The sequence below is a fragment of the Lissotriton vulgaris genome, chromosome 3_1 (genome assembly GCF_964263255.1).
Source record: "Lissotriton vulgaris chromosome 3_1, aLisVul1.2, whole genome shotgun sequence".
Classification (NCBI taxonomy): Eukaryota; Metazoa; Chordata; class Amphibia; order Caudata; family Salamandridae; genus Lissotriton; species Lissotriton vulgaris.
This window is the reverse complement of record NC_141689.1, coordinates 1,055,134,494-1,055,159,972: the sequence shown is the minus strand read 5'-3', so window position 1 is coordinate 1,055,159,972 and position 25,479 is coordinate 1,055,134,494. Positions and strand designations below refer to the sequence as shown.

At 43.6% G+C, this 25,479-nt stretch overlaps 1 protein-coding gene across 7 annotated transcripts in view; it reads right to left on the bottom strand.

The window, feature by feature from the left end:
• The window catches only part of BNC2 (basonuclin zinc finger protein 2), a 1,178,402-nt gene that overhangs the window by 213,452 nt on the left and 939,471 nt on the right, over nucleotides 1-25,479 (bottom strand). For all 7 annotated transcript variants that reach the window (XM_086961473.1, XM_086961472.1, XM_086961470.1 and 4 more), the window contains one exon: nucleotides 5,677-5,779. In XM_086961473.1, the coding sequence (XP_086817599.1) occupies nucleotides 5,677-5,779 (103 nt within the window). The remainder of the gene's footprint in view (nucleotides 1-5,676; nucleotides 5,780-25,479) is intronic.

The following is a 25,479-nucleotide window of genomic DNA, read 5'->3' as shown; positions in this document are numbered from 1 at the left end:
ACTAAGAAAGGCTACTAAGGGGAGGCCCTTAGGCCTATTTTCTCTATGTATGTCTATAAGACATTACTTTTTTATTTACCGGAGGCTCCCGTCTCGACGACGGGGAATGATTCAGGCATGTGAATCCATGAAAGACACCCCTAATACTGGATAATAAAGTATTTTTCTTCAATAAAAAGTAAAGCTTTGACTGGACATTGATTTTATCCGCCGGTGGTATGGTGTGCACTGCATTCTGAATGTCTAACCCCACCCCACCTCACCTCCTTTAATAAGCCTTGGACTGCTCTGTCTCGCTCCCCTGAGCGAGTCAAGTGCTAGAGAGGAGTACTTGGTGACCTAGATTTGGGTCCACTTGTACTGAGGCTCCAGGACACCAGCGAGGAACACTCCAGTTGATGCGATTGGATCACAGTAACCCTTGGTGCCCATGAAGCCTGTTCTAACAACCTGTATGCCAGCTCTACAGCAGAGGGGTAATTCACAAGGGAATTGGATGGGTGGTCTTTGTCCTGCCACAGACAGAGCAGGGACCAACAAATGTCTAAAGTGATGAATGTGGGACACTGTATGCTGACGTAGGAGCCTAAAGAGCCACCATGTGACACAGTGAATGGTCTTGGAGCATACCTACTGGACTGGGGTTGCAGTGCTCACAATCTAATTCTTCTAGTGGAAAAAAAGAATTGCCTTGCAGTGACGTTGCAAAAAACTACTATAACTGGGGTGCAGTAACCTCAGACTCCTAAGTCACAATGCCACTGCGCCTTCTGTGAAAATATCATACCATACCGGGATGTGCCAGAACAGTGGAAGACTGATAGCTAACTAATACATGAAAATGAGGGGTAAATGTTTTGCATACACTTGACCTGTTTTATCAAAGCGTTTTAATGTCTTCCTAAGTGAATGGAAACGCCTCATACCAGAGGCTGGCATTAAGTAAATTCCAGACAGCAAGACCAAGGCAGCATGTACCTGGTTACTTTACTTCGATTGTGTATTCATGCATGATTGGTTCTATGCAGCATTCTACACTTCATTCGAAACACACACACTTCCAATAGTAAGTGGAACAGCAGCACAAGAGTACTGTACTACTTATAGGCACCCGGGGAAAGGGTCAAAAGGTATTGGCTCTCGCAAGAAGCACAACAACAGTGTAGATGAGGAAAAAGAAGTACATGCAAGACAATGAAAACAAAGAAAAACAACAGTGAAAAGCAGGTGGCAGCTGAGTGATAGAACACCACAGTGACCACATGTCCTCTCCTCTAGATGGAGAATCCAAGCCTATTAAATACATATGTGCAGTGTGTACTATTGTTTTAAGGCAGTGGAAAACAAAATGCAAACACTGGACCTGTGCTTATGTCTCTCCCTGGATGTTTCTTCAGCAGAAGCAACTGCCTCACCCACCATCACATACACATCATGAACTACTTAAAATGCACAGCCGAACCTTCGCTTTACGCAGCTTGATAGAAAATACCAACAAATTTTACCCCTCACCATTTTGGAAAATTATACAGGCCTTATTTAGAGTTTGGCAGATGGAATCTCCATCAAAAGTATGTCAAGTGTCATGTCCACCTTAATACAGGTGCATTATAGTCTATGGCAACTGTAATACGGCAAACTGGATGTCCATAACGTTTTGAAAGACTTTCCTATCAGTCAAACTCGAAAGCGGGCTCTATATTTCCATACAGGAGGTAATACAGTGACACAGGACAATTGAGTGGGGAGGACGTAATTTAGCACTATCTTTGCAATGTTAACACAAACTGGGGAACCCTGAACTGACTTATATATAGGTCTGGGGGACAAAGTACAGAAGGCAATATAAAAAAAAATGCCTGCCCGCCGCACTCGAACTGCATTTATTCTATATTAACTTTTCCTTATGAATGAAAAAGTTGAAGTCGAGTAAACCCCCTACTATATCGCACTGGTGTACAGAAATGATACGCTGGAGTAGTGCAGAAGGTGCAGCACTGCGCAGGGAAGAAGTAAGAGGTCTACATAAGATACCGATATCGTTACAATGGGAGACTATGCTGGAAGAGTTGAAATCAGCTGATATAGAACACGCTGACTGAAGATTTTATGTAATGAGGTCAAATGTGTAGCCCATTTCTCGTTCTCATGTGTACTAAATGCAAAGTTGTATGTATACATATACACACTGCAAGACAATGTAATGGTAACAATGGTTCTAATCAATACATTATAGCTCAGGATCTGCGATCGGGGAAGTTCGGGGTGGTGGGAGTTAATGGGGATAGTTAGAAGATGAGAAGTCTTACTATTTCATATACCGTCCAGACAAAGACATACTATACGAATGTATGAACTGTCATTATTGGAGACTATTAAGCATAAAACTGTAACAATGCTGCATCAAAAAATGTTATCGGAATGCTGTTGTAAGTACTGGAAACAAGTAGAAAGTCACATGATAGATTGATATATGTGCTATGGAAAAAAAACCTAATAAAATGTGTTTTTAAAAAAATGAATGAAAAAGTTAATATAGAAGAGAAACAGTACGAGTGGGGGTTCTTTTTTGTTTTATGCTATCTCTGGAAAGTCCATGCATGTTGGGGACACTACACTGAACGGTTATAAAACAGCTCCCTTAAAGAAAACTGTTTTCCATTTTGTTTTAATATCCATTTTGTATTAATTTGAATTCCTATTGTCTTGCCAAAACTGTGAAAGTTTTCCCCCACTCTTAGATGCCCAAACAACTAACGATACTAAGGAGTAATGTTTACAGGTACTTACTTATGCGCAAAAATCTGTTAAGAGTTGTAAAAAATATACTTTGTGTCAACTAAGTTCTAAATATGGTTTAAAAATAAGGGTATATAATACGTCCTTGGAGTAAGCTTTTATTCTGAATAGTTTTACTAAGGATAGTGCTATCAATAATTTATTTTTATTTTTTTATATTAGTTTTCATCGGTTTTTGTTCTCTTATGATTCATTATAATCTACAATAAATGAATTCTGATGTGTCAGAAATAGGATGCTGTGTTTAGCCCAGCATCTCTTTTTCAAATGTTGAACACAATACATGTCTATAGTTTAAACTAATTGCATGGTGCCATTTCTGGACCTTATATTTCCAAAACACTAGAGTTTTCTGTCCCATAGAACTGGTTGGGACATATGAAAGCTCAGGATTTCAGTGTTTCTAGTCTAGTCTAGACTGCTGCTGCTGGTGGTGGTATGTTATCACTGCTATAGTGGGGGCTCTGGTCACATAGGAAGTAGTATTTAATTCAATGACTGTATGTCATGTTTAAGCATGGATAGTGGTATAGTGATGCTTTTGTTGCATTTAGTTTAAGTTTACACACCAATACATATCTTGTTTAATGTAAAAGGGAGCACTCTACTCTGACACTGTTGTTATACCAGAATCTTGATGTGATGATTAACTGTGGAAGTTGCAACTATGTGCTATAAGCAATCCTGACTTAATTCAAAGGGAGCTTGGTCTGGTGTCTAGGTTGCTGGCCTTGAAACAAAGACTGGGATACTGACCCTGCCAGCTGCACTTAGGATTCTGGAAAGATAGCTTTATCACAATGTGCAAATATTTTACAGCTAATCCCATCACTTCTGGTTTCTGTAAAACACACCAAATGAGATGCTGATGCTACATTAAAAATGTTCTCACTCCTGCTTAAATGCCTAATCCTGTAAACTGTAAAATCCTTGCGGCTAGGTCTGACATGTTAAAAGAAAACCCCTTGTACAACATACCTGCCTGACATGTGATTGCTTCCCGGGCATACTAAAACTCAACAATTTCCCTGCCTGTCACCAGCAAGTGCCACAACAGATTGTCCCTACAAGCAGCAAAGAATATCCCTACGGAGGGAGATGTTCCTTTATTATAGCACGAAACATGCCAGCACTTGCTTGAATTACAGATAATACACCCCTTTGATCAATGTCCCTACATTACTTGTGCATCTTAATATGTACTGCATGCTGCTATCCCTTTCACAATAACGCATCCACGTTTTGAACTATAAAATAATAAAATAATCCAATTCGTCAAACTCAATTAAAACTGATTCTAGGTTATCAACATAAGCTAGGCATTCCCTAGTGGGAAAAAGAAAAGAATTGTTTTTGTTTCAAATCAAACTCTGCCCCAGCATATTAGTTGAAATTTTAATTATTGCAGCAGGGAGTTACTATTTGCATTCAAGAAGCTGTTTCTGCGGTGCACCGTCGGGCATTTCAACGCAATTAGCTCTCAATGGCGGCCTGATTCACACTGAATGATTTCAAAAATCCAGGGCTTTGTTAGGGGAAATTAATTAGCCTCCACCTTAATGTCTTCCTTAAGATTTGGGAACGTCCTGGAGGCCAAAAACTTACGCAAACGCATTACTCTACAAGGGTACCGTGTCTGGGGCCAAATGCAGCGCCCCTGCTGAACATATAAAGAGAAAGGCAATTTTGTGGTTGGAATATTGAGTATTGACATTAAGTAGAATTAAGATCTTCCTATCATACAGCTTAAGAAGGCTTCAGAAACAGGCTGTGCTGTGACTGTGTCACATTTGGGGGTGAGGTGCGGTGCCCTAAGGAATTTCTAGTTCTACATATTCTTCCACTAAGCAGACAAGAGCGGCTATCTTACAGACCTACATAAGTTATTGCCCAATTTTTGAAGAATATGTAGTTTTTTTAAGGTAAATTTGTTTTAAAGGACAAAACACTAAATTGGATATTCGCCAATCATCAAATCTTTACTCCCCAGCAGTCCATGAGCCGACCGCATTGGTAGTTAAAGATTTGTATTGCTTGCTGTGCTTAAACGAGTACACCAGAAGTACATATGCAAATATTGGCACATCCAGTCCCACGATATGCACCACTAAAAGCCACAATCCAGAAAGTGAGTTAACAGGGAAGGCTCACAATCCAACCAGACGCCGTGTAACAGAGGGACGTACTGGAACCCACACTGGTGGCGACTGTTGGGCGCGCAGGATCTTTTCACTTGATGTGCGGTCCTCGATTTAGTTCATACTGATTTTCTGTTCATGAAGACATTTGATAGGTGTGAGGCTATAAGACTTTCAACAAGTGCCATCCTGTGAACGGTTTTAACATTTTCACATGAAAAAGTATGATTGTCACCCAAGCCAGTTATGGTCTAGTTGTAAGAACTTGCTATTCCCTCAGTATAATTAAGGGCACTTTCCTAGCCTAGCTTTTTGCATCACAAAGACAATGTCTCCACCAGAGAGTCCCACTGGTGTATGCTGCTTCACAGTGCTGTTCTAGGAGGCATGCTTAGCACACATATACATTTTCCCTCAGGTCATCATTACCACAGTACACATCCATCATCAAACCCTCAGGTTGCTTAGCCTAACTCCTGTGAGAGAGTTATAACCCCCTCCTTCTGACTAAAACAGAGCTGTTGAATAGGAATAGTCGTCACGTAAAGTGCTTAGGATGATCTTTATAGTGCTTAGTTTACTAGGCTATGTAAAGAGGTCCTAAACCAGCATTCAATGCCTGGTTGCTTAGAGAATCCCCAATATTCCTGAATGGGAAACTTAACTCTCTGCTGGAATATACAGAGCAACATGCGCAACATAGCAGAAAAAGCGCAAGCAGCAGGAACTCACTCCTTACCGTGTGCCACCCAGCCATGCTTACACTGATCACAGGTCCGCAGGTTGATCTTCCCCGGCTGGAAACACTCACAAGTGCAATTTACCAGTGTGCAGCGGATGGCCTGGAAGAAAGGAAAAAGGCAGCTCTTGTCACAAACCCATCCAGACAGGCAATTGTTAGTATACATTTGCATTTTACATTTTACTTTTAGTGGGACAAAAATAGGATTAGCTTGAAAAAGTACTATTCGCGGCAACTTCCACTTCGAAGCTCCACAGTCTCCCCCATGAAGAGTGATGGAAGCCGGGCAGGGGATCTTGCCTACATCTCAAGTTCTCTCGTCTAGAAATATATTATTCTGTAAAGATGAGATACTGGCAGGGAATTGAGGAAGGGTATGATTGGGGCATGATAAAGTGTGCCAATGATTTAACATCTCATGCCCAAAATCTGTAAGGGATTATGAGTGCTGATCTATTTTGTGATGAACTGCGGTTGTTGAAACAGGAATCGTGTCACTGGGCCAGACATAGCTGCTAGCTACCCTTAAACTACCTCTTGCGCAACATCTTCCAAGGTGGAGAGAAACCTCCTTCCCAGCTCCTGGAGAGGGCCCCTATTTAGGGGGCAGAGGGGCATGACAGCGTCACAAGGAGAAAACTGGGCTCACCTCTCTTGGTGAAGGGTAGATGAGCTGACTTTCAAAATGGAGTGAGAGTGGTTATCAGCAAAGAAACAGAATAAAAAACTATTCTGGAAGCAGCTATAGGAGCGGTAGGACTGCCTCTATAATGGGGGCAGGGGCTATAGATGCTGTTATCTTTTTCTATGCATCTATATCTGGTCCAGATTTTTCACGTCCGTACATACAGGAAAGGAGTTGAGCAAGTACTCAGAAGAGGCAAAAAACAGAATAAAAACAGAACGAGAAGAAGCAGGATCGCAGAAATGAGGGAGGGTACCAAACAAGGAGAAGTAAAGGTTAGCACAAAAGTACTGCGCTCCGCTGCCTTATGGCTAGGTCTGCACTCTAGAAATACCACAGACATACATGCATATAAGAGAAAGAAAAAAAGAAGTGAGTGAGTGATACAAGTGCAGAGATTAAGGAGAAAGAAGAAGAGCCGATTCTTCAAGTACATTTATTTTCGCAGGGGGTGCACTTATGCACAAGCAGTTGTACAGTAAAACCTCCATTTATGTGATGAATCTTACGTCCCATATGTAATTATTGGCTAATACTGTCACGGTCCTTTAGAATACTTCCAAAGCATATATAGATTTCTTCAGGGAAGGCCTGCGGAGTACACGTGGAAGCATAGCCAGTACTGGGATTGGCCGTTTTCAGTGCACTCGGTAAAGGGAGTGTAGTGTGGTGGGCACATACCCGGCCCCATGACACATGTGCAAATGCCTACGCCTGCTTCAATGTTGTTCCAATCTCCTCTGTTTGACACCAGCCAGGAGTTGGCGCTAGACTGGGGTAGTGGAAGGCAAAAGCAGAGGTCATTAGGTTTTTCCAATGCTTGTTTCTTTAGATAACTAAACACCATGACCACTTTCCAAAAAGACAGCGAGGTTACTGCATGCGTCATACGTGATCGTCTCTCACATCTGACAGAGAGTGCAGACACCAGTCCCCACAAGGAAAATGTGCGCTCTGTCATGAGAAGGGCCCCAGACTGTGCAGTAAAGAGTCAAACAGATACTACACTTGATGTTAAGCGAAAGACAAAGAAGTGTTTATTTGTGACTCCAACTTGCGTTGTAAATTCCCAGATACAAACACGCAAAATATATATATTAATTCACATTATTCCATTTACGGTGTTAAGTTAAGGTAGCCATTAAATCAGACACTCTACCCTTGAATACATCCAACAGGGAAATACTCGCCTGCAGCCACATGGGGCGGATGGCCGAGGGCCTTCTGACAATTGCAGGCGCTTGTACCCAGCACCCCGAGGCTCATGGGAATTCATGCATACTAAAGCACCAGGTGTAGGTGCCAGGCTATTCCACACATGAATCGGTAGCCTGGCCATTCCAGACACACGTGATCTGCTTGAGAATCAAGCCTTGCGTGTCAGGAACTTTCATGCAAATAGCCACAACTAAATTGAAGGTTTTTTTTTTTCTTCAAAGCAATAATTTCAGCACATACAGGAAGAGCAAATGAAAGGGGCAAGTTGTAATGGAAATCAGGCGTGAATCTTATCTGTGTTGAGCTTGGAAACAGACATAATTGACTGCAATCTTGCTCAAGCTGCTAACACGAGTTGGAGTCAGCTGGGAAACAGCTGACGAGCTGGACACTAACATGTGAAATCTGTTTTAAGTAAAGGAATGTCTGCAAAATACAGCAGAGAGTATACAGGGGCTATTTGCAGCCACTGTGATACAAAGTCAGGCGACCAGATCAACCCAGGTGAGAGACTGGCTACAAAGAGACCTTTTGAAAGCACGACTCCTGACCAGTCACTTGTGCATTTTCAGGATTACTTACCAGTAATCTTCACTGTGCAGAGTCCCCCTTCCCAGTACATATGCCCCACTCCTGGAGGGGCTTGGACAGTATTCTTCACACAATTGGCTTGCCATGTGTAGGAGATTTGGTGGGCCCAGACTCAATGTGAGATCCAGGAGCTGGCTGGGCACAGAAAAGCAAACAAAAGACTTTGGTAAGGGGTGCCAGATGAAAGGGGTGCAACCTCCCTCGGAGCAAGCAATGGGATGAGAAGGTAATGAGGTGAATGAGCGAGAGCACAGCCCCCCTTTGGGGGAAGCAACTAAAAGCCGGTGTACATCCTCAGGGGTCCTAATACTTTGGCTACCCTGGGGTCCCCTTCATGTTTGGGTGCCTTCCAGCTCAAGTGCCTTTTGCTGCGCTTGTCTCGCGAGGTGATGCACATGAAGAGACGTCCAAGGTGGTGATGTCAGGTCCTCGCCTGATTGCGGGAGAAGGGATCTTTAAATGTAGTCCCCGAGTTTGTTCAATCTTTTTTCCTCAGCATTGACCTGGCTTTCCAGGTCAGTGAGCTGGTGGGTAAGGCAAAGTCTGATCACAAAGGTGGAATACAACTGCACAATACCATCCTTAGGGATAATCAGGTGGTTCTCATGTTACTGCGTTCCGAGACTATCGGCCTGGAGTGGCTCTGTTATTCCACTCTGGGAGGCCTCTGATAGTCTAGATTGCGTAATGCTTAGGGTTGGACAATCTTTTTGCGTGCCCAGTGGTGCAATTCATGGATCTGTTAGTACACCAGCATGGGGTAGTGTTGTCAAAGTATCAATTCAGGAGGGTCTTCTTGGTGGCTCTGGAAGTGGCAGGGATCGATCTGTGAAAAATGAATACAATCTTGGTGAACATTATCTGCGCCATCTTGCCCCTTTTCGAGCCCAGTCGTGCGCGTAAGCGGCAGCCATTTTGAATGCCATGGCCTCCCTGCCCCTCGCTGATAGCCAGCGCGTCTCTCTCTCTCTCTCTTAACCTCACAAGCATTCCCCCGCACACTGACAACCCCCGCTCTCTCATGTCTTGGGTCATAAACCCCTCTCCAGCGCAGTTTCACCACTGAATCCCATCCTGTTCCCAGCGCGACACCTCCCCTCATTCCTTTCATGGCCTCAAACCCTTTTGATGCAAACCCCCTTTTCCTGTATCCCCGTTTGTCTTCCCTGTTCCCAGGCCGCCACCTGGCTCTGCGGATACTGTTTATTACCCCGTACAGTAGGAAGCCTCCCCTCCCCATCAAAAGACCCCCAAACCGATCAAAGCCCCCACCCCATGAGATCCGATCAACCCCATGCATTCCGTGAATCGGCGGAATGCCCTGCTGTGTGACAACTATCACCTGTTGTGACCGGGGTGGGGAATCCGACTGTAAATGTATGTGGGAACGGGTCTGAAGGGGAGATTCCGAGGATGTTCTTTCTAGTACTAAAGTATTGCGAGAATGTGTTATGTGTAATAAAGGTCGTAAACTCCAGTATAAGAGGCCAGGCCTCAGAGATGTGATTAGAGCACCTCGTGACGATACTTGCTGTCTGAATTGATGTGTTCTCCTCCGGAGAGAATAAAATCCTCGTTTCCCGCCTTCCAGTCTCCAGCGCCTGCTTCTTCATTAATTAATATCGGTGGGTCATAGAGGCGATACCGCCGGGCAACATAAAAGGGTTTTTGGTTACCGGTTGTCTTTGGAACCCTTTTTAACAGATCCATCAAGTTATTAACTGGGCTCCTTCAGGATAGGAGCAGCAACCATGGGGTTGGCAGAATCTGAGCATAGAAACATACAGAGGATGTAGCCTTAGGGCTAGAGCGGTCAACCTCGAAGCAGGGGAATCTGGTTTGAGTCTCCGCAATGACGCTCAACATTCTGGGCAAATCACTTCATCTTCCCGTGCCTAACAAAAATGAATGTGTCCATCTGTAACAAAACTGTCGCTCATGTAGAGCGCTCTGATACCTGATGACTCTGATCTAGTTCGGCTATATAAAACACAAAAAGAGAAAGAGAAGGTCTCTTGCTAATGACAATTGTGGCTTTTAATATACAAGACTGGGATGTTTTTTAAATATGTTTTGTATTTTGTGCTAAATGTGACCCATGTGTTTACCCAAGCTGGAGTAAGCTAGTGCAAGAGTCACTGCCTTGGCTGAGGTTTAAAGTAACTCACCGATTTCGCTGTGATAATTCCCGTCAACCCAAGCAAGACCCCTGAATATTTGAGCTAAGCACTGTCAGACACAGCCCTGCCAAGTACCACTCATCAGGGGTTAGACCAACACACTTTATTAAAATGCATTAGTCAAGCAAATAATAGCGTTTCACGACTTCCTGAGATGCGCTATGAGCAAAGGTTGCACAGCATTAGCAACTGCTTTGTCACATGCACTGCTGATCAATTTGGATTAAATAAAGACAGACAGGATTTACAGCCGATTGAAGTAACTTTGCTCTAGAGAAGCGCGGTTCCATCACAGGCAAATTCATGATACACAATGTTTTGTAAATACCACAAAATGTCCGACCCGGCAGACAGTGTATGCTCTCATCAGTCACACCGGACCCCTATACCTCAATGAGAAAATCTTCCACGTACCCAAAAGAAACCTCCGATCCACCAACTTTGCCCTTGCTGAAACCCCGCGCATCCACAGAGCCAGAATCGCGGCCAAGACCTGAAACGAGCTCCTGATCGACATCAGACGCGCACCCTACTTGAATGCATTCATGAAGGCCCTCAAGACCTGGTTCATTGACTGAATGAAACTGCTGATCCACCTCTCCCCCCACACCCCCTCCCAGCGCCTTGAGACCCCCACGGGCGAGTAGTATGCTTACAATTCCCTGATTGATTGATTGATCAGTCCAGACTAGTTCCGGGGGGGGGGGGGCACCTTGCATTGTTTTTCCGGCATGACGCCTGCCCTTGACCACTCATGGTCTATTTGGCTAGAGACACACTTACACTGGCAGAGGGCAGACCGCAGTAGCTTTTTTTCTTGCCATGCAGGACTGCAGCTACCGCACCAGTGGCCTCAGGTGGCTCCTTTTTGGTACACCATGGCCCTAGGATTCTTGTCAGAGATTTGACAGGGGTCCCATCCGACAGAGACAGTCACGCTCAATTGCAAAAATGTGGTGCAAGAACAGCGCGCATGTCTGACAGTGACTGCTGCTGTAACCAGCAAAAACATACCACCAGTATTATAAGGTAAATCACTTACAATATTATGCCAGTATCTATTGTTGACCACCTGTTTCGAATTCCCAGCCTTTGCCATCCCAGCCTGCCCTCAAAGCTCACCCTGTCATGAAACATTTACCCCGCACTAGTAAGTGGCACTTCGCATGCCACGATAAATTCATGATCCCACACAATGCCAATTATAAGGTGGCTGTTAGCGCTTGTGCGCTGTCATCCCTGTCATTGTCATTATTTCAGCGCCTCTGAGTGTGATGCATTGTGCCCTACAACGTTTGAGTTGTTCACTTTAATACTGGTTCCAGTCTCAGCGTCGGCTCAACATCCTTTGATTCTGGGCAAATCACTTAATCTCTCCAGGTCTGGAAAAAACAAATGCGATGAAATATCTATTTCAGGCATTTTGCAGCAGTTTCAAAGCTTTTCGTACTTTTCCGTTTCTTAAAGGTGGGTAATTTGCGATATTTATTTCTTGATATGGGTGTCAATGCTTGACTTTGTGAAGTGTCACACATTTGAAGATGGAATGTCACTCATATGCACAGTTAAATCATGGCTATATCACACTTAAGCCATCTGAATACAAGGCAGCTATGCGTCTGACGCACACACGTCATCAGCGCACGGCCATGAAGAGGCATTCCCCTTATTATCTGTCCCATACTATCAATAGACTGTAATTACCAGAAGTGCCATGGAACGGAACATGCCGCGCGAGCTACAGATGCAATCGATGGGGGCCGTTTTTCTCTGTTTCCAGTTTTTTTGTTGCTGTGTCTGCAGACTCAGCAGTCACTCGCATATTGAGCTTGCAGTGTTTCATAACCATGACGTCGGGTGGCCTCTGTCCCTTTCCTTCTAAGAGGCCAGCTGTGCAGGTGCATTCTTATAGCCTTCCATGGCCTTTGAGAGGAATTCTATGATTGGTGACACACAGAAAATATGCTAAGAATTCCCATCTTACAACACGAATCCTACAAACACTCCACCCACCCCCACAATCCCAGATTTCTGTTGTGTTCACTTTTGATTTTTCGTGGAACTTTGGTGCCCCTAGTAGTAAACGGCTGCAGCTGTATTTATTACATGAACTGGGCAACGAGGCAGGATCAGCTAGAAGCTTCACGTATCTTGGAACTGTATTAATTCCACTGCCTACCATTAAGAGGCGAGTTGATTTAAGAAGAGGGAGTTTGGGCTGTAATAATTAATCCAGAACCTTCCGGAAAGAATGCTACACACAATATGTACACTTACAAGGGTTTACCCCATATCCCCTTCTTAACGTAAGAGATGCACAATTTGTAGACCATTTGGGAGAAAGATCTCCTTTGAAGAACCATGGATTCTGAATCCGAGGCAAGCCTCCTGTGTTCAAGAGCAGTTGTAACCTATTCCTGACACTGCCATTAGCAAGACTACCAAACCCACTGTGGCACAAAAAAAATGGGGAAAAAACCAATCCACCTAGGATCATTAAATAAAGAAAACGGTGCCTGCCTTATTTTGTAGGAGCTCATGTGTAATGACACGTGTGCATGCACCTACAAAATGACTCTGTGCCACTTTTTATTTCTTTTAATTTTAAGCTTTGGATAAGCTGCACAGTTCACCAAAAAGGCATAGGTGAAGCCAATTGTCCGCAAAGGCGAGACCTATCAGGTTTTGTCAAGGCCTAGCTTAAAGTGGGGCTTAATGCTGAGCGCCTGAGTTGGAGTGAGGTAGTCATAATCTGAGGGTTCTTCAAATTCAAAAACAGACAGCATGAGTCCTGCTGCAGAAATATGAACCCTCCCCATGAGCCCCACCTTGCTCCAGTACCAGTACACCCCCCTCAACCCGCAAAGAATACAAAAAAAAGTAGTGGAAAAGAACATCCGTTCACTAGACTCCCACCATCATCCTATAGGCTGCTCACCTAGGGCAATGTGTCTATATACATGCATTTCCTGTGGGGCTCATGTAGACACAGAAAAGACACGAAGAAAGAACTACAAAGTGCAGTATTTGGCAGAAGAACAGCCGCATAGGTGTTATTGCACATAGTCAGCAAGTACAGCACTCAACCTCTATGGCCTTACTGCTTCGAGACCACACCTAATAAAATTATCCTGTACAAAAAAGGAGTGCTCAATGAGTCCAAAATGTTTACACAGAAACAGAAAAGACAACTGTTGGATGGAGCGGGCTGAGAATACTGCAGGAGCAGCTTCTCACTCTCTACCAGAGTAGCTGCACTTGTCCTGTATGCCTGACAACTGCTAGTCACACAACTGAGATCTTGTGGGATGACAATTCCTAATAAGGTTTGGCAGGAAGTGGAGGGTGAAATGGTTATGGCAGAGGTCGAAAAGGTGGGGCTTAACGTGCAAGTGCCTTCTAATAGTCTGCCTCCAGAGATGTATTAACTAGAGACTGACCCTATGCCACACAGGAGAGCAAATACCCACTCACCCACTCTACCACAGATCAAACAGAAACATATCCCTCACCAGACAAAGTATTAGGTTATGCAAGAAAGATAGCACTTACCCAGAGAGGACAGACCATCAATTCAGCCTCAACTCTTGCCTCGCATCAACGAAAGGAGAGCCAGCAGGCTGGTCTACAAAATACACCCACAGCCAACTGTGAGCACATAAAGTCCACCTAAATCACACCTACTACCCCACAAACAAGTAAACACAATTGCACCACAGCTGTCAATGCTTTAACTGTTCTATGCATTCAGGATGCTTGCACTGCTGTTCTGTCTCACTGCAGCTTGAGAACACACCAATGTCCCCAAACATGACCAGAAGGGCAACTCGTGGCGTTCACAATCTTGTTATCTCCCGCCCTGTCAGGCAGCATGGGCTTTGCCCTGGTATGTTGTGCTGCCTGGTTCTTCAGCCCTCATCCCTTCACTTGTTCATTAGCTGTGTTGTTCGACATCCCTGTCTGTGCTCTAGCCCTGATTAACAGGGTCAATGATATGAAATATCAGGTTAGTGCAGAAGTGCTGAGACAGCAGGAATAATGTATGTGTTTCTAGGTTACGCGGGGGGGACAAAATTTGCCGAAAGGTCCCGTTTCATGTTCAATAGTTTATTGACTCTGTAATATATCAGGTCTGCCCTTGTCAGTAGTGGTGTCTTTCTCTAATATGTTCATTAATTAATGAACTCTGTAATTAATTGTGCTGCGGAGAGAGGGGGGGAAGAGGAGGGGTGAGAGCGAAGAGTTACAAATCCGTTCTTGAAGCACCAAAGGCCTGGCTGATGCAGAACTCGCCTCTTCCAATGCGCTGCTTACACTGTGCATGAAGATGTTATTTTAAAAATACAAAAAAATTACTAAATCCGTGTCCTGATGGGATCAAAGTAACAACAGCAGACTGGCAATTGCGATATATAGACGGAGGCCGAGACGGACTAAGCCGATATATCGAATGCAGTCAATGTAAGCCTTATTGTCGCTGCATAGAGCATTAACAATGGTTAATGCACTCTGCCGAGGGTGTTAAATGCTGTTAATTACCCAACCACAATGATATGCCTAAACCGAAGGAATGGGGTAAAAGGAGGGTACGGGTAATCAACAGTTCTCAATGACCTACAGCAGGTGAGAAATAATGACATTAATTATATTTATGCCCTTTCACCTAATCTTGTACAGGCCAGATAAACAGGGCAAATTTCCTTCTCTGCTCTACGTCCCTGTGCCACAGTCTCCATGAAAGTAGCGTGTAGAAAACAACAGCATCTCGCGCCCCATTCTCAGTGGCTCAGCCAAGCATTAGTGTTCCCTGCAGTAGTTGATATGGAAGAGTGTGCCCAAAAGAATGCCTGTTGAGTTGGTCAGAAATACACTCTACGTGTTTTTCTAAAATGATGTGTTTTACACAGATACTATAAGCAAAGCCAGCTTCTGTAAGTGGCGTGTTTCACATGTCATAATTGATAACACAGGAGAGGCTGAATGCCCTTCCTCGCCCAATCAAATGAATTCGTCCCTGTTTCAGTCTTCAGTGGGTATTGCTTGTTTTCCTCGAGGTCTCTATGCTTTTAGATACTTCCTTCTAAAACAGTGTCCTCTCCTTCCCGAACTAGGCACTCTACTGCTTCAGGTCAATCAAGGTTCGGTGGGTAAGCTAAGCCTCCTACCATTAAATGCAAACTTTTATTAAAAAAATGACAGTGCTTCTATCTGCACAGCGATGTTCAACACATGAACTGGGCTCATGTAATGCTGGTTGCTTGTTCTGTGTTTATCATCACCAACAATACCGCATGTTATTAAAATTTAGTTTAGTGCTTCCAACCACTGCTCTGTAGTCTTGTAAACGAGCCAGGCCAAGCGAGGCACATGTCCTCCTCTGCTCCGGTCCTTTGATTACACACCAAGCTGCATATAATGACGTTGCGAGTGACTGACAGTAGTCCACCCCCCCATTGGCGGTTTTATAGCAGCTTTCTGTCTCTCTTAATGCAACAGATTATTGTGTGACAAATATTGTCCTAAGGTGTATCATCCTTTGCATTGGCCAGTTTCAGTCCTGACAAATGAACCTACATTTGTTATGTCTGTGTGCAGAAGCTAGTCAACCACTCGTGTGCGTGCCATCTAATTGACAGATAAGGTCTGTGTTATGACCAGTAGTGGATTTTAAATGTATGCCATCACACACAGGTATATTAAACTGGGGAGCGTCCTGAAGTGTATGATATCTTTAATATTACATTCACCAAGGCCTAAGGAATTGTGGCTATTTCTTTCACGCTTTAATATTAATGGGTTCTGCTAGTTAGGGAACCCTCAGAACACCAATGTAACGCAACAGCACTTAGCCAACACATACTTTTTTCCACCAGTAATGTATGAGGAGGGAGATAAAACACACAATTCTACATCTTTAAATTTTTTTTCCTCCAGCTTATCAGTGTATTTTTGGGATCTGAGGGACACTCAAGTTACCCATCCCCAGTAAGATTTGTGAGCAACGACTGAGTTTTCAGAGTCAGACCACACAAGGGGATGTGAAGGGCTCCCCTAGGCTCTCGGTTATCCAGTCCTAGGGCGAAAATCGGATTCTGCTGGTTTGTTAGCGAATATTATCATAAGAAAAAAACATTGGTAGTTTGGGCCTGAAACATCACAAAGCTTTCTTGAGTACTAATGGAATATTACCCAAGTAAAAGCGTGCACTCCTTTTTGTTCTGCTTCTTCCGATTTAGTTTTGACGACCAGGACTCGTGCCTGTGACCAGCAGGACATGCGACATTACCGTCAATATCTGATAGCAATGTGGAATGTATATGCACCACTTCTTATCAACTCAAATAAAAACCATTAGGAGGTTTTTGGCTCTTTGAGCCTTAAAACATCCTAGGAATTACAAAGTAAACAGTGATACATTTAGGCACTTCACAGGAAAGGGCATCACGGCGATTCCACTCTGGAAACTCCAGTAGGACGAACACTTTTGGGGGTGATCTGGATTTACGAAGGTTCAATAACACTGCTCACAGCTGTTGTTCAGGGGCTCTTCCAATAATATTCCAAAACAGACCGGGCCGCTGCTGTTACTACAAGGCTGCACTGCCTGCTCTCCGGTCAGGTCGGCATGGTGAAGAATGAACTGACTAGAAGATCAGCTTCCTTCTCAGTGAAGAAGTAAGGCCAGGATGGTGCTCAGCACGGAAGAGGACGTTATCCCGGCACAGTTCACTGTAAGGGGACTACTATGAGAAGAGAGTGTCCTTCTTCATGCACCAGTAGAAGCTCTAATGGTTTGGTTGCCTTTGAAAAGGGAGACTAGGCCTCAACATCTTTCGGCTCTAGAGCACCTCCACTGTTTGGGCTGGCTGCACTCTTGAACTGTGAGGAATGTGGGAAGCGGTGTGGGCCCAATAGGAGTGTGCACTGGTCACAGGCTGGACTGCAGGATGGTAGAGTAAGTTCTGCTCCTTTTGTCAGAAGAAAAGCCCTCATAAAATGTTAATAGCATAAAAAAGAAACTTTTGCAATGAAATAAGTCGCATTTACGAGAATTTGAGCTATTGGCATTGTAAATGCCAATGCCTTTTATTTATGTGCTGTTTTTAAAACAGATAAATAAAAGGCATTGTCATTTACAAAGCCAATAGCTTAAACTCTCGCAAATTTGAGACCTATTATATGGCAAATGCATTTGTGCTATAAAATGTTTTTCAAAGCGTTAGGAGAGAGTGATTCCTGCAGGTAGGACAAAGCTATTTGAGAAAATAGTGTTCGGAGGCTGTAATTAAAGCCTACAGAGTAACAACTCACGTAACAGGAGGTTACAAAATGAGACAAGGCAGTACTAAGGAGGGACTCCTAAGCCTATCGACCAATGAACAGTCACAGTTTACAGTGGACAATGATACAAGCTGAATACAGCATGCCTCGCAGAGCAGCGCATGCACTGCCCAGGCTACACCTAAAAATTATACCAATGGTAGTGGAGTAAGAAGCTGGATGGGAAGTGGGGTGAGGAGCACAAGGGAGTGGGGAGTATAAGTTAGTGAGGAGAAATCATGCAGGAAGAGAGAAAAGGGTAAGCGAGCAAGGAACACATGCACCTCAATGGAGTTCTTAAACAAAATGTAATAATAAAAAAGTTCCTCCTCAAGTATGCTATGGAAGCAAACAACTGATCCAATCAAAACACTGTGAAACTGGTCCTGGGTGGGACAAACACAAGAATGGGGAGGAAAGCCACTGAATCAAAAGCAACACCTGAAATAGATAACAAAGCTATCCAATCAGAGGCACGGGACTGTCCCAAAGCCCACTCTAAGTATGCATTAGGTACTGGAAACAATAGGTCTGCCTACATATAGCTGTTTGTAGCTGAGAACTATAAAAACAGAAACACTATAAATTAAATTAGAACAAAAAGAGAACAAAAAAAAGAAGCTCCGAGTCACAATTGGCACCATACGCTCCTATTCCTCTGGTAACGCTGCTTGGAAATTTCCAATCCCAACCAGCCACTGCCCGTGCAGGTAAGAACGGTGGGGCGTACGGGGATTTCAACGGACGACGACGAGGTAAAATTATTTATTTCATTGCCAATCTTCATCGTCCATCGAAATGTGCCCCCCCCCCCCCAACACCTCTCTTACCTGCACGGGCCGCAGCTGTTCCCAACATGCATTATTTGTGGATGGAAGCCTTGCAGAATAAATTAAGATATTCCACCATTATTCAGAGCAACAGCGCATGTACGTGCTACACTGACCAAAGAAGTCCAATCCTTCTGAAGCATGCAGATAAAAACTTTTCACTATAGTTGGGGAGAGCCCTGTTAAATAGAACCGCCTATTAAAAGAAAAACACCTCATTGGTTCTCTCAAAAGGATTTTCTTTGCAACGGGGTTTTATCTTCTCATTTTTCCCTGTTGGGCATGCTGCCGAAACTTAAACACAAACAGTCAAGCGATTGAAAAACATTAACACATTTACTGTGAACAAAAACTCCCAGTTGTACAGTGAAATTTTAATACATTTCAACTTATCTCTTTTACTAATGGGGGTAGTTCAAATCCAGCAGGAATTCGCTCAGCTAGCTGGTAATTACAGTCGGCTCACTTTTTTACAAAATGCACACATAAAGGCAGACACAAGCACTGGAGCTGCCCTTTCATGCGGGTTACAAAAGAATCATTGGTGGAAAAAAATCACAGACAGAAAATCTACAAAACGCTTAAGGAACATATTATCTCACGGGAAGCTGTCCTTAAGCTCTGCATATTGGGCACAAACACATAATAAAAATGATTTCCCAACATGAACTTTATCAGTAATATTTGTATAATTAAATTTCAGTGTGAAGAATAAATCGCTACCGTAGTCCCTGTGCGCGCACAATACTACTTTGCTATCTAAAGAATGCATTTAGCAGAACAAAGAAATTGAATATTTGTCTGCTCTGGCTCGTCAGTAAGTAAGGGCTACAGTGTTTCAGGTCAGACACGTTTGAATATCAAGTACTGTGACACCAGGGTGTTTTTAAGAGTAGATGTGTCTTTGTAGTTGCCTTTTAGCAGAGCCAACATCTGTCGCTGGACACTCGATTTGCACACCCCAACCTTGAAACAAACAGTACAGCGATGCCTTCTTTTAGATATAGCCTGTATTTGTGGTTCATGCTTAAACTCGGCTTTCTGTTCCAGAGAATGTGCATTACACTACACTACACTACACTACCATGAAGGTCAGTATGAAACTAGCAGACTATATAAACTATTCTAGTTGCAGATACATTGGGCACCAGTGCCTAAAAGTATTAAGTCTGCCTCCACCTCACCCCGACCCCAAGAGGAGACTCAGCTTTAAATTTGACAAATCTTTGAAAAAATCAACAAAACTTTCCAGTTTGGCCTTGTAGTCTGACAGAATATAGTTCTTGTGTTGCATTTGGGGAAGGGTATGCCCAGTGGGAAGGGTATGCCCAGACGTGGGTCCCGTGCTCGTATGCAACTGGTTTCAAGCTAGCTTGGCTGATGAGAGGTTATACCGTGAAACCGGTCCTAGGATGCTGGTTTTCTGGTCCAGGCAAGACCTGGCCAGGCAGTACGGACTGGACTGTTCCCATGGGAACAGGGTCAAGGCTGATTTGCATATGTCTGGGTCCAAACTGAAATGGCATGATGAGCACAACAGTGATGGATTAAACCCAGATCTGTGACTGGGGGGTGAAATCTAGACAATGTTCAGCATTTGGTCCATCAACTTTGTGTATCATCTTTATGTGTTTACTCTTCTTGTGTTGCAGAATCTAGTTCTTCACACAATTCACTTGGAAACATGCTTTTTTTTAACCTAGTAATAATGCATAGTGCCAACCATCTCAATAATAAAGAAGGCAAAAGAGAGAAGAGGAGATTTGAATGAGGTGATTGAAAAAAAGGGTTTCCAAGCAAATGAGGCCTTCTGTACTTTGGTCTGTACTTCCCATTTGCAGACTGTAGTGATGGTTGGGGAATGATGACTAGAATTTTTAAGATGAGAAGCTGCCTGTCGAGATCTGCATAAAATGGCATCCAGATACGAAAAGTGTAATAATGCTATAACAAAGGGGATTAGCACTACACAAATGCAAAGAATATAACTGTAGTATGCAATCTTCTGTTCTTGGATTGTAGCAGCCTCTTGAAAAGTTCAGTTTGAAGTCGATTTCATGCTCAAGGTTCTGCAGAACAACCTCCTTTCCTCAGGGACCCGAGAGGTACACATACATGTTTTACGCTGGGCCTGTCCTAGTGCAGTTTATTTACAGCTGTATTGGCTTAGCTGCATTTGGAAACTTCCTGCCTCTGTGAAGCCCCCCTCCGAGCGAGACCGATGAAAGCACAGGCACGACACAGGGAGAATTACTTCATGAAGTAAGGATTTCATCAATATACCAGACACATTTATTTCACTCCCTTCCTTTCCTCACTCTCTTTGTGTGAAATCACAAGATTGTTGGTTATGTGAGACATGAACTAAACTGAACCTACGCAGGTGTGCAGAGGAAAGACGAAAGGTTTCCGTTCGAGGCAACAGACTCCCAGTGAAATGGGGCTTGTTGATAGGCCTGACACTTAACAGGTTATTTTTCTTTGACGTGTTGTAAATACCCTGAAATGGCAAAGCAGTGCTCTATAAATATCAAGTGCATGCCAACACACAAACAAGGAATTATGAGCTGGCAAAAATTCTCGTGAATGATACGTCCTTCACGAGTTTAGAGAAAGGGTAAAGTTATTCTCCAGGTGTGTAGGCTCTTTCGGCTCATTATGTGGGTACCAGTTATGCCAAGCAGCAACACCTGAAGCTTCATCTACAGCTGTTCGACAGAGCCTTACAGTACCATGATCCAGTACCATGTACGCGAGTGGGTGCACATCAAATGAAGGCAGGTCCATCCCTCCCGCACAGCTGCCCACTCTCAGCAGCTCCTTGCATTATAGAGGAGCCAGTGGCACTCCAGCTGAGAGAAGGGAGGCAGGGTGCAGGACACTTCTTTCAACCATATATTGTAGCACCCTCCACTATGAGAGATGGATGCTCGTCCTCTGTGTCAGATGTAAAAGACCAGTGAAAACAACATATCATGACCAGGTTGGGACCATCTACATTTTAGAGCATCTAAGACTGTCCCTGATTTTTGGAAGCATTCTCAAGAGAGTAGAAATGCACACAAGACAATTCCTCTTCAACTCAGCATCTGGATAACCAGAAAGGATATGAAATCCCTTTCCATCCAGGAGGCAGAATGGTCCAACCTTGTGTTACTGTAGCATGCAAGAGTGCCCCTGGGACTCAAAGATGGACTAAGCTAACTTCATGGGAGGAGGAAGCAGGAGATAAACAGGCTCAATCAGACTGAGACTGCAACAGAGGCACCCACAAGAGCAACGAGGCCTTACGCCACAGTGCAACCCGCTGATGCAACCGTACCTGGCTCAAACTGCATCAACCAACTTGCTCCCAGGGAGTTTGCTTGTTCAACCTCCTAGTGAAATCAGTCAACAGCACCACATCAAGAAGGAGAGACTGACTCAATTCAAGGGTGTGGCATCAGCTTGGGGTAAGTGGGGCTGGACCTGATGATGCTTCATAATCTCTGTGGCAGGAGAATAATTCATCCTTCAAGAGCCCTTGGCTTTTGAGAACCGACAATTGGTTCCACCTCAAATATGTTGTCAAGCGCTTGAGACAAATGATCATCAGACAAGGACGTATCGCAGCCCCACCCCCTCAATGTAATAGGGTACAGGACTCTCTTGAATAGGTTCAGTGAAGCTGACTCCAAGGGAGAAAGGAAGGACCCAGGGTTTGGGTGCTTTGTCTCTTCACCCAAAGAAAATGGTGCTTGATACCACTTTTAAATATCAAGCCTCTCGAAAGTCCTACAGGTGATCCCTAAGGATTTAATATAATGTTTCCCTCTAGATGCTAAACCCCTTACCCTGAGTGCTCCTGTGGTACATCCTATAGCGCGCAAAGCAAGACGGACTCCGGAGAGGATTCAAAGGTGTTATGAGTGTCAGCTGATGCAAATGTAATTAAACGGCCATGACTTTAAAATGTATCTTGGCAAATTAGGCTGAGAAGCTGAACGAAATGTAGAGTACCGTGTGAGAAAATCATCAAAACAGTAGAGAGAAAACACAGGAGTTGAGTATCTGTGTAGGAAGGCACTGAGCACAAGTTTGTTGCGAAATGATATTAATTAGGCCACTAGTGGCATTGAATGAATCAACAAGAGAGGAAGGGTCAAAAAGACACTCTTATACCCCTAAAGATACTTATGTAAATCAACAAAAGAGTGACTAGAAAGGTCAAAGGACAAAAAAAGGAACAGGTAAAAGGTAGTGAAATCATGAATTGAAGAGGTTACTACCAGCTAGGCCCAAGTGATAGACCCAGAAGGACAGTACTGGAGTGGGTTATACGTGCACAGAGTGGAAAAAAGAACCCTCAGGCACCAACTGAAAGTCGGTTGCCAGTTGTCTTCATTGGATTCTTATTTGGAAAAGTATATCCAACAGTGATAAGAGTGATTTAAAAGGAGTACGGGCTACTCCCCAAACCTTTTTAATGAGGGGGTAGCTCTGACTCTATTAAAAACAGTGAAGAAAGACGGACATAGAGGAAATTAATTTGAAACAAAATGTCCTATACAAATTAAATATACAAAAATAGGTCCTGACCTATTTTTGTATATTTAATTTGTACAGGCAAGGGGTGGGAATCAAGTCTGTTTTAGTGGTGTTTTCAGATGAGCTAGGCCTATTGGTAGATGCACTTGTTTTGAACTTGTGGGATCTTTCTGCAGCAGCTGACAAACCATCAATCTCTCTGCCGAGTTAATGCACCTTGTGCAGATATGCATTATTGTAACTGTCCACTGCTGGTCAGCGGCTTTTTTGACCCACTACAATTAGTATATTACTTTCTTCCTGTTGTTTTTATCAAATACCAATTGATTGGTTAGGTTTCTTAAGGTATTCCTTTGAGCCACTTTTACTTCAGTGTGTGTTGCTTGCAATCCTTTCTAGATCAAATTGTTTCTCCTGCAGTGATAGTTCTCAGATCCTACTTCTAGTGCATGAAAAACAATTGTCAGCAGGTTTGCGCTCATGATAATGGCAGCAAAATGGAGGTGGTCATTTTTGGAAGGAACAAGTACCTGTGTCCAATAGACAGTTTGCTCAACAGTATCCATCAATGCCCTATCCCATAAACCTTTGAATACCTTTTGATGAGGAGCTCTCTTTAATTCTTAAAATTGATGCAGGGTCCATATGTTCCTTATTTCAAACCAGAACCTTAAGAATGATTTAACCACACTGTCAATGATTGCTGCATGCTTAAATCCGTTGCAATAGACTTTACTTGAGACTACCACGATACATCCTGACCCACCTTCATTTTCTCAAAAATGTTGCCTTCTGACTAGCAGCAAGACATTTAAAAAGCTTTACAACTCCAATCCTTGGTTATCTTATTGGTTACTTATTAGTGGCACAATCGAGCTACAAACATTCTCCACTAAGCCATCTACACTGCCAATATGTCATTCTTTCACCTTGCTTTAACTGGCATGCCCCACTTTACACGCTTTGCTCCTCCTTAGACTTTTTATAAAGGTTTGGAAACCTTTGAAAAGCGGAGAGAAGGCACCTAAAGAAACTACCACGTTTTATATGTTGTGTTATATCATGGTATGTTATGTCACTGACATCTATACAGTATACCGTTCTAGCTTTATAGCACTTAGCTGTTTCAGGTGCATCCCTGCCTTTCCAATGATTCCAACACAGAAATCAGAATCTGAAAATGTCTGTATGGATATGCTACAGATATTTTGACCTACAGAAAGGACTTTAAGTTGTGACTTGTTTGATTTGAGATTTATTGATATGTTCGGTAAAACTTATCGGCTTGTTGCAAAGTCTGGAGGGGATCCCAAATGATTGGGCTACTTAATATATTGGTGTCAGGGAAAAGAGACGAAGGGTTTTATTGAGATTTTGCAGAACTGTTTGGTCATGTATAGATATAACCACTGCCTGGTTGATTATAGGCCTCACCTGGCATTGCTACCTCAATGAAGTGGCAGAGTTGGCATGAGCGACTTGTAACCTGATCTTTTCCCCATTCTGGGCTCGAGTCAGGGTACCACACGGGTAGACGACATCCCCCACTTATTTAACCGGAAGCTCGATAACTGGAGCAAATGGGGCCACACATTCGCACTTTGCCTCTCTGGGGCGAGATCGGAGATCATTCAGAACGCTGCTCACGCACTGGCTTCTCTGATGCAATCGCATCTAAGGGGTGAGCGAGGGGAGGCAATGAGTTTGATGGTGCAAGCCACCTTTCATGACGTCACTTCCAGTTGTGACGTCAGCGTCACCCCACTTCTTTTTTTAGGACTTGTGCCCTGTCCTCAGTAAATATTGTGCAAAGCTAGGAGCTCCCTATAACTCAGCCTAGAAGCACAGCGGCCTACCAGAGCTCTAACAAGCGAATTAACATGATGCAACATGACATAATGGCTACTGATATACACCATGTTTATTCTTCCAAAAATTTTCCGAAGGCCAAGAACAATTCAAATCCACTTGTAAATACATCAAACTTGGTGAATGGCACTCACATGTCTGGATGCTTGCATTTGCAACAGCACCAATGCCCCCAGAGTATAGAAAATTAACAAGCAACTGGAAATAACAATGGTTTGTTATGTTAGTTGTAAGGGCAGCTGCCAGCAGCAGACTTGAATACTCCTATGCTTTCTATCTGAGCCCTCCACAGAATACAAGAAGAGTAAAGGCTTCTTCTACAACCCACAGGTAAGCAGCATCTCTGAGAACCCATGGGTGGTCGCATGACGCACCTACGAGTTCAAGTATTTGGCTGGCTGTTAGTCGAATCATCAATAAAATCGGACTACAGCTCAGAAACATCCACAAACTCTACTTTAGAGGGTAAGTTGCTCCATCGCCATTACACTTTTTTCCTCCTGGATAAGTGTATGTGGGTGGTGACATGAAAAACGCAAACTATTTCATCTGCAGGATGCAATGCACAAATACATCAACA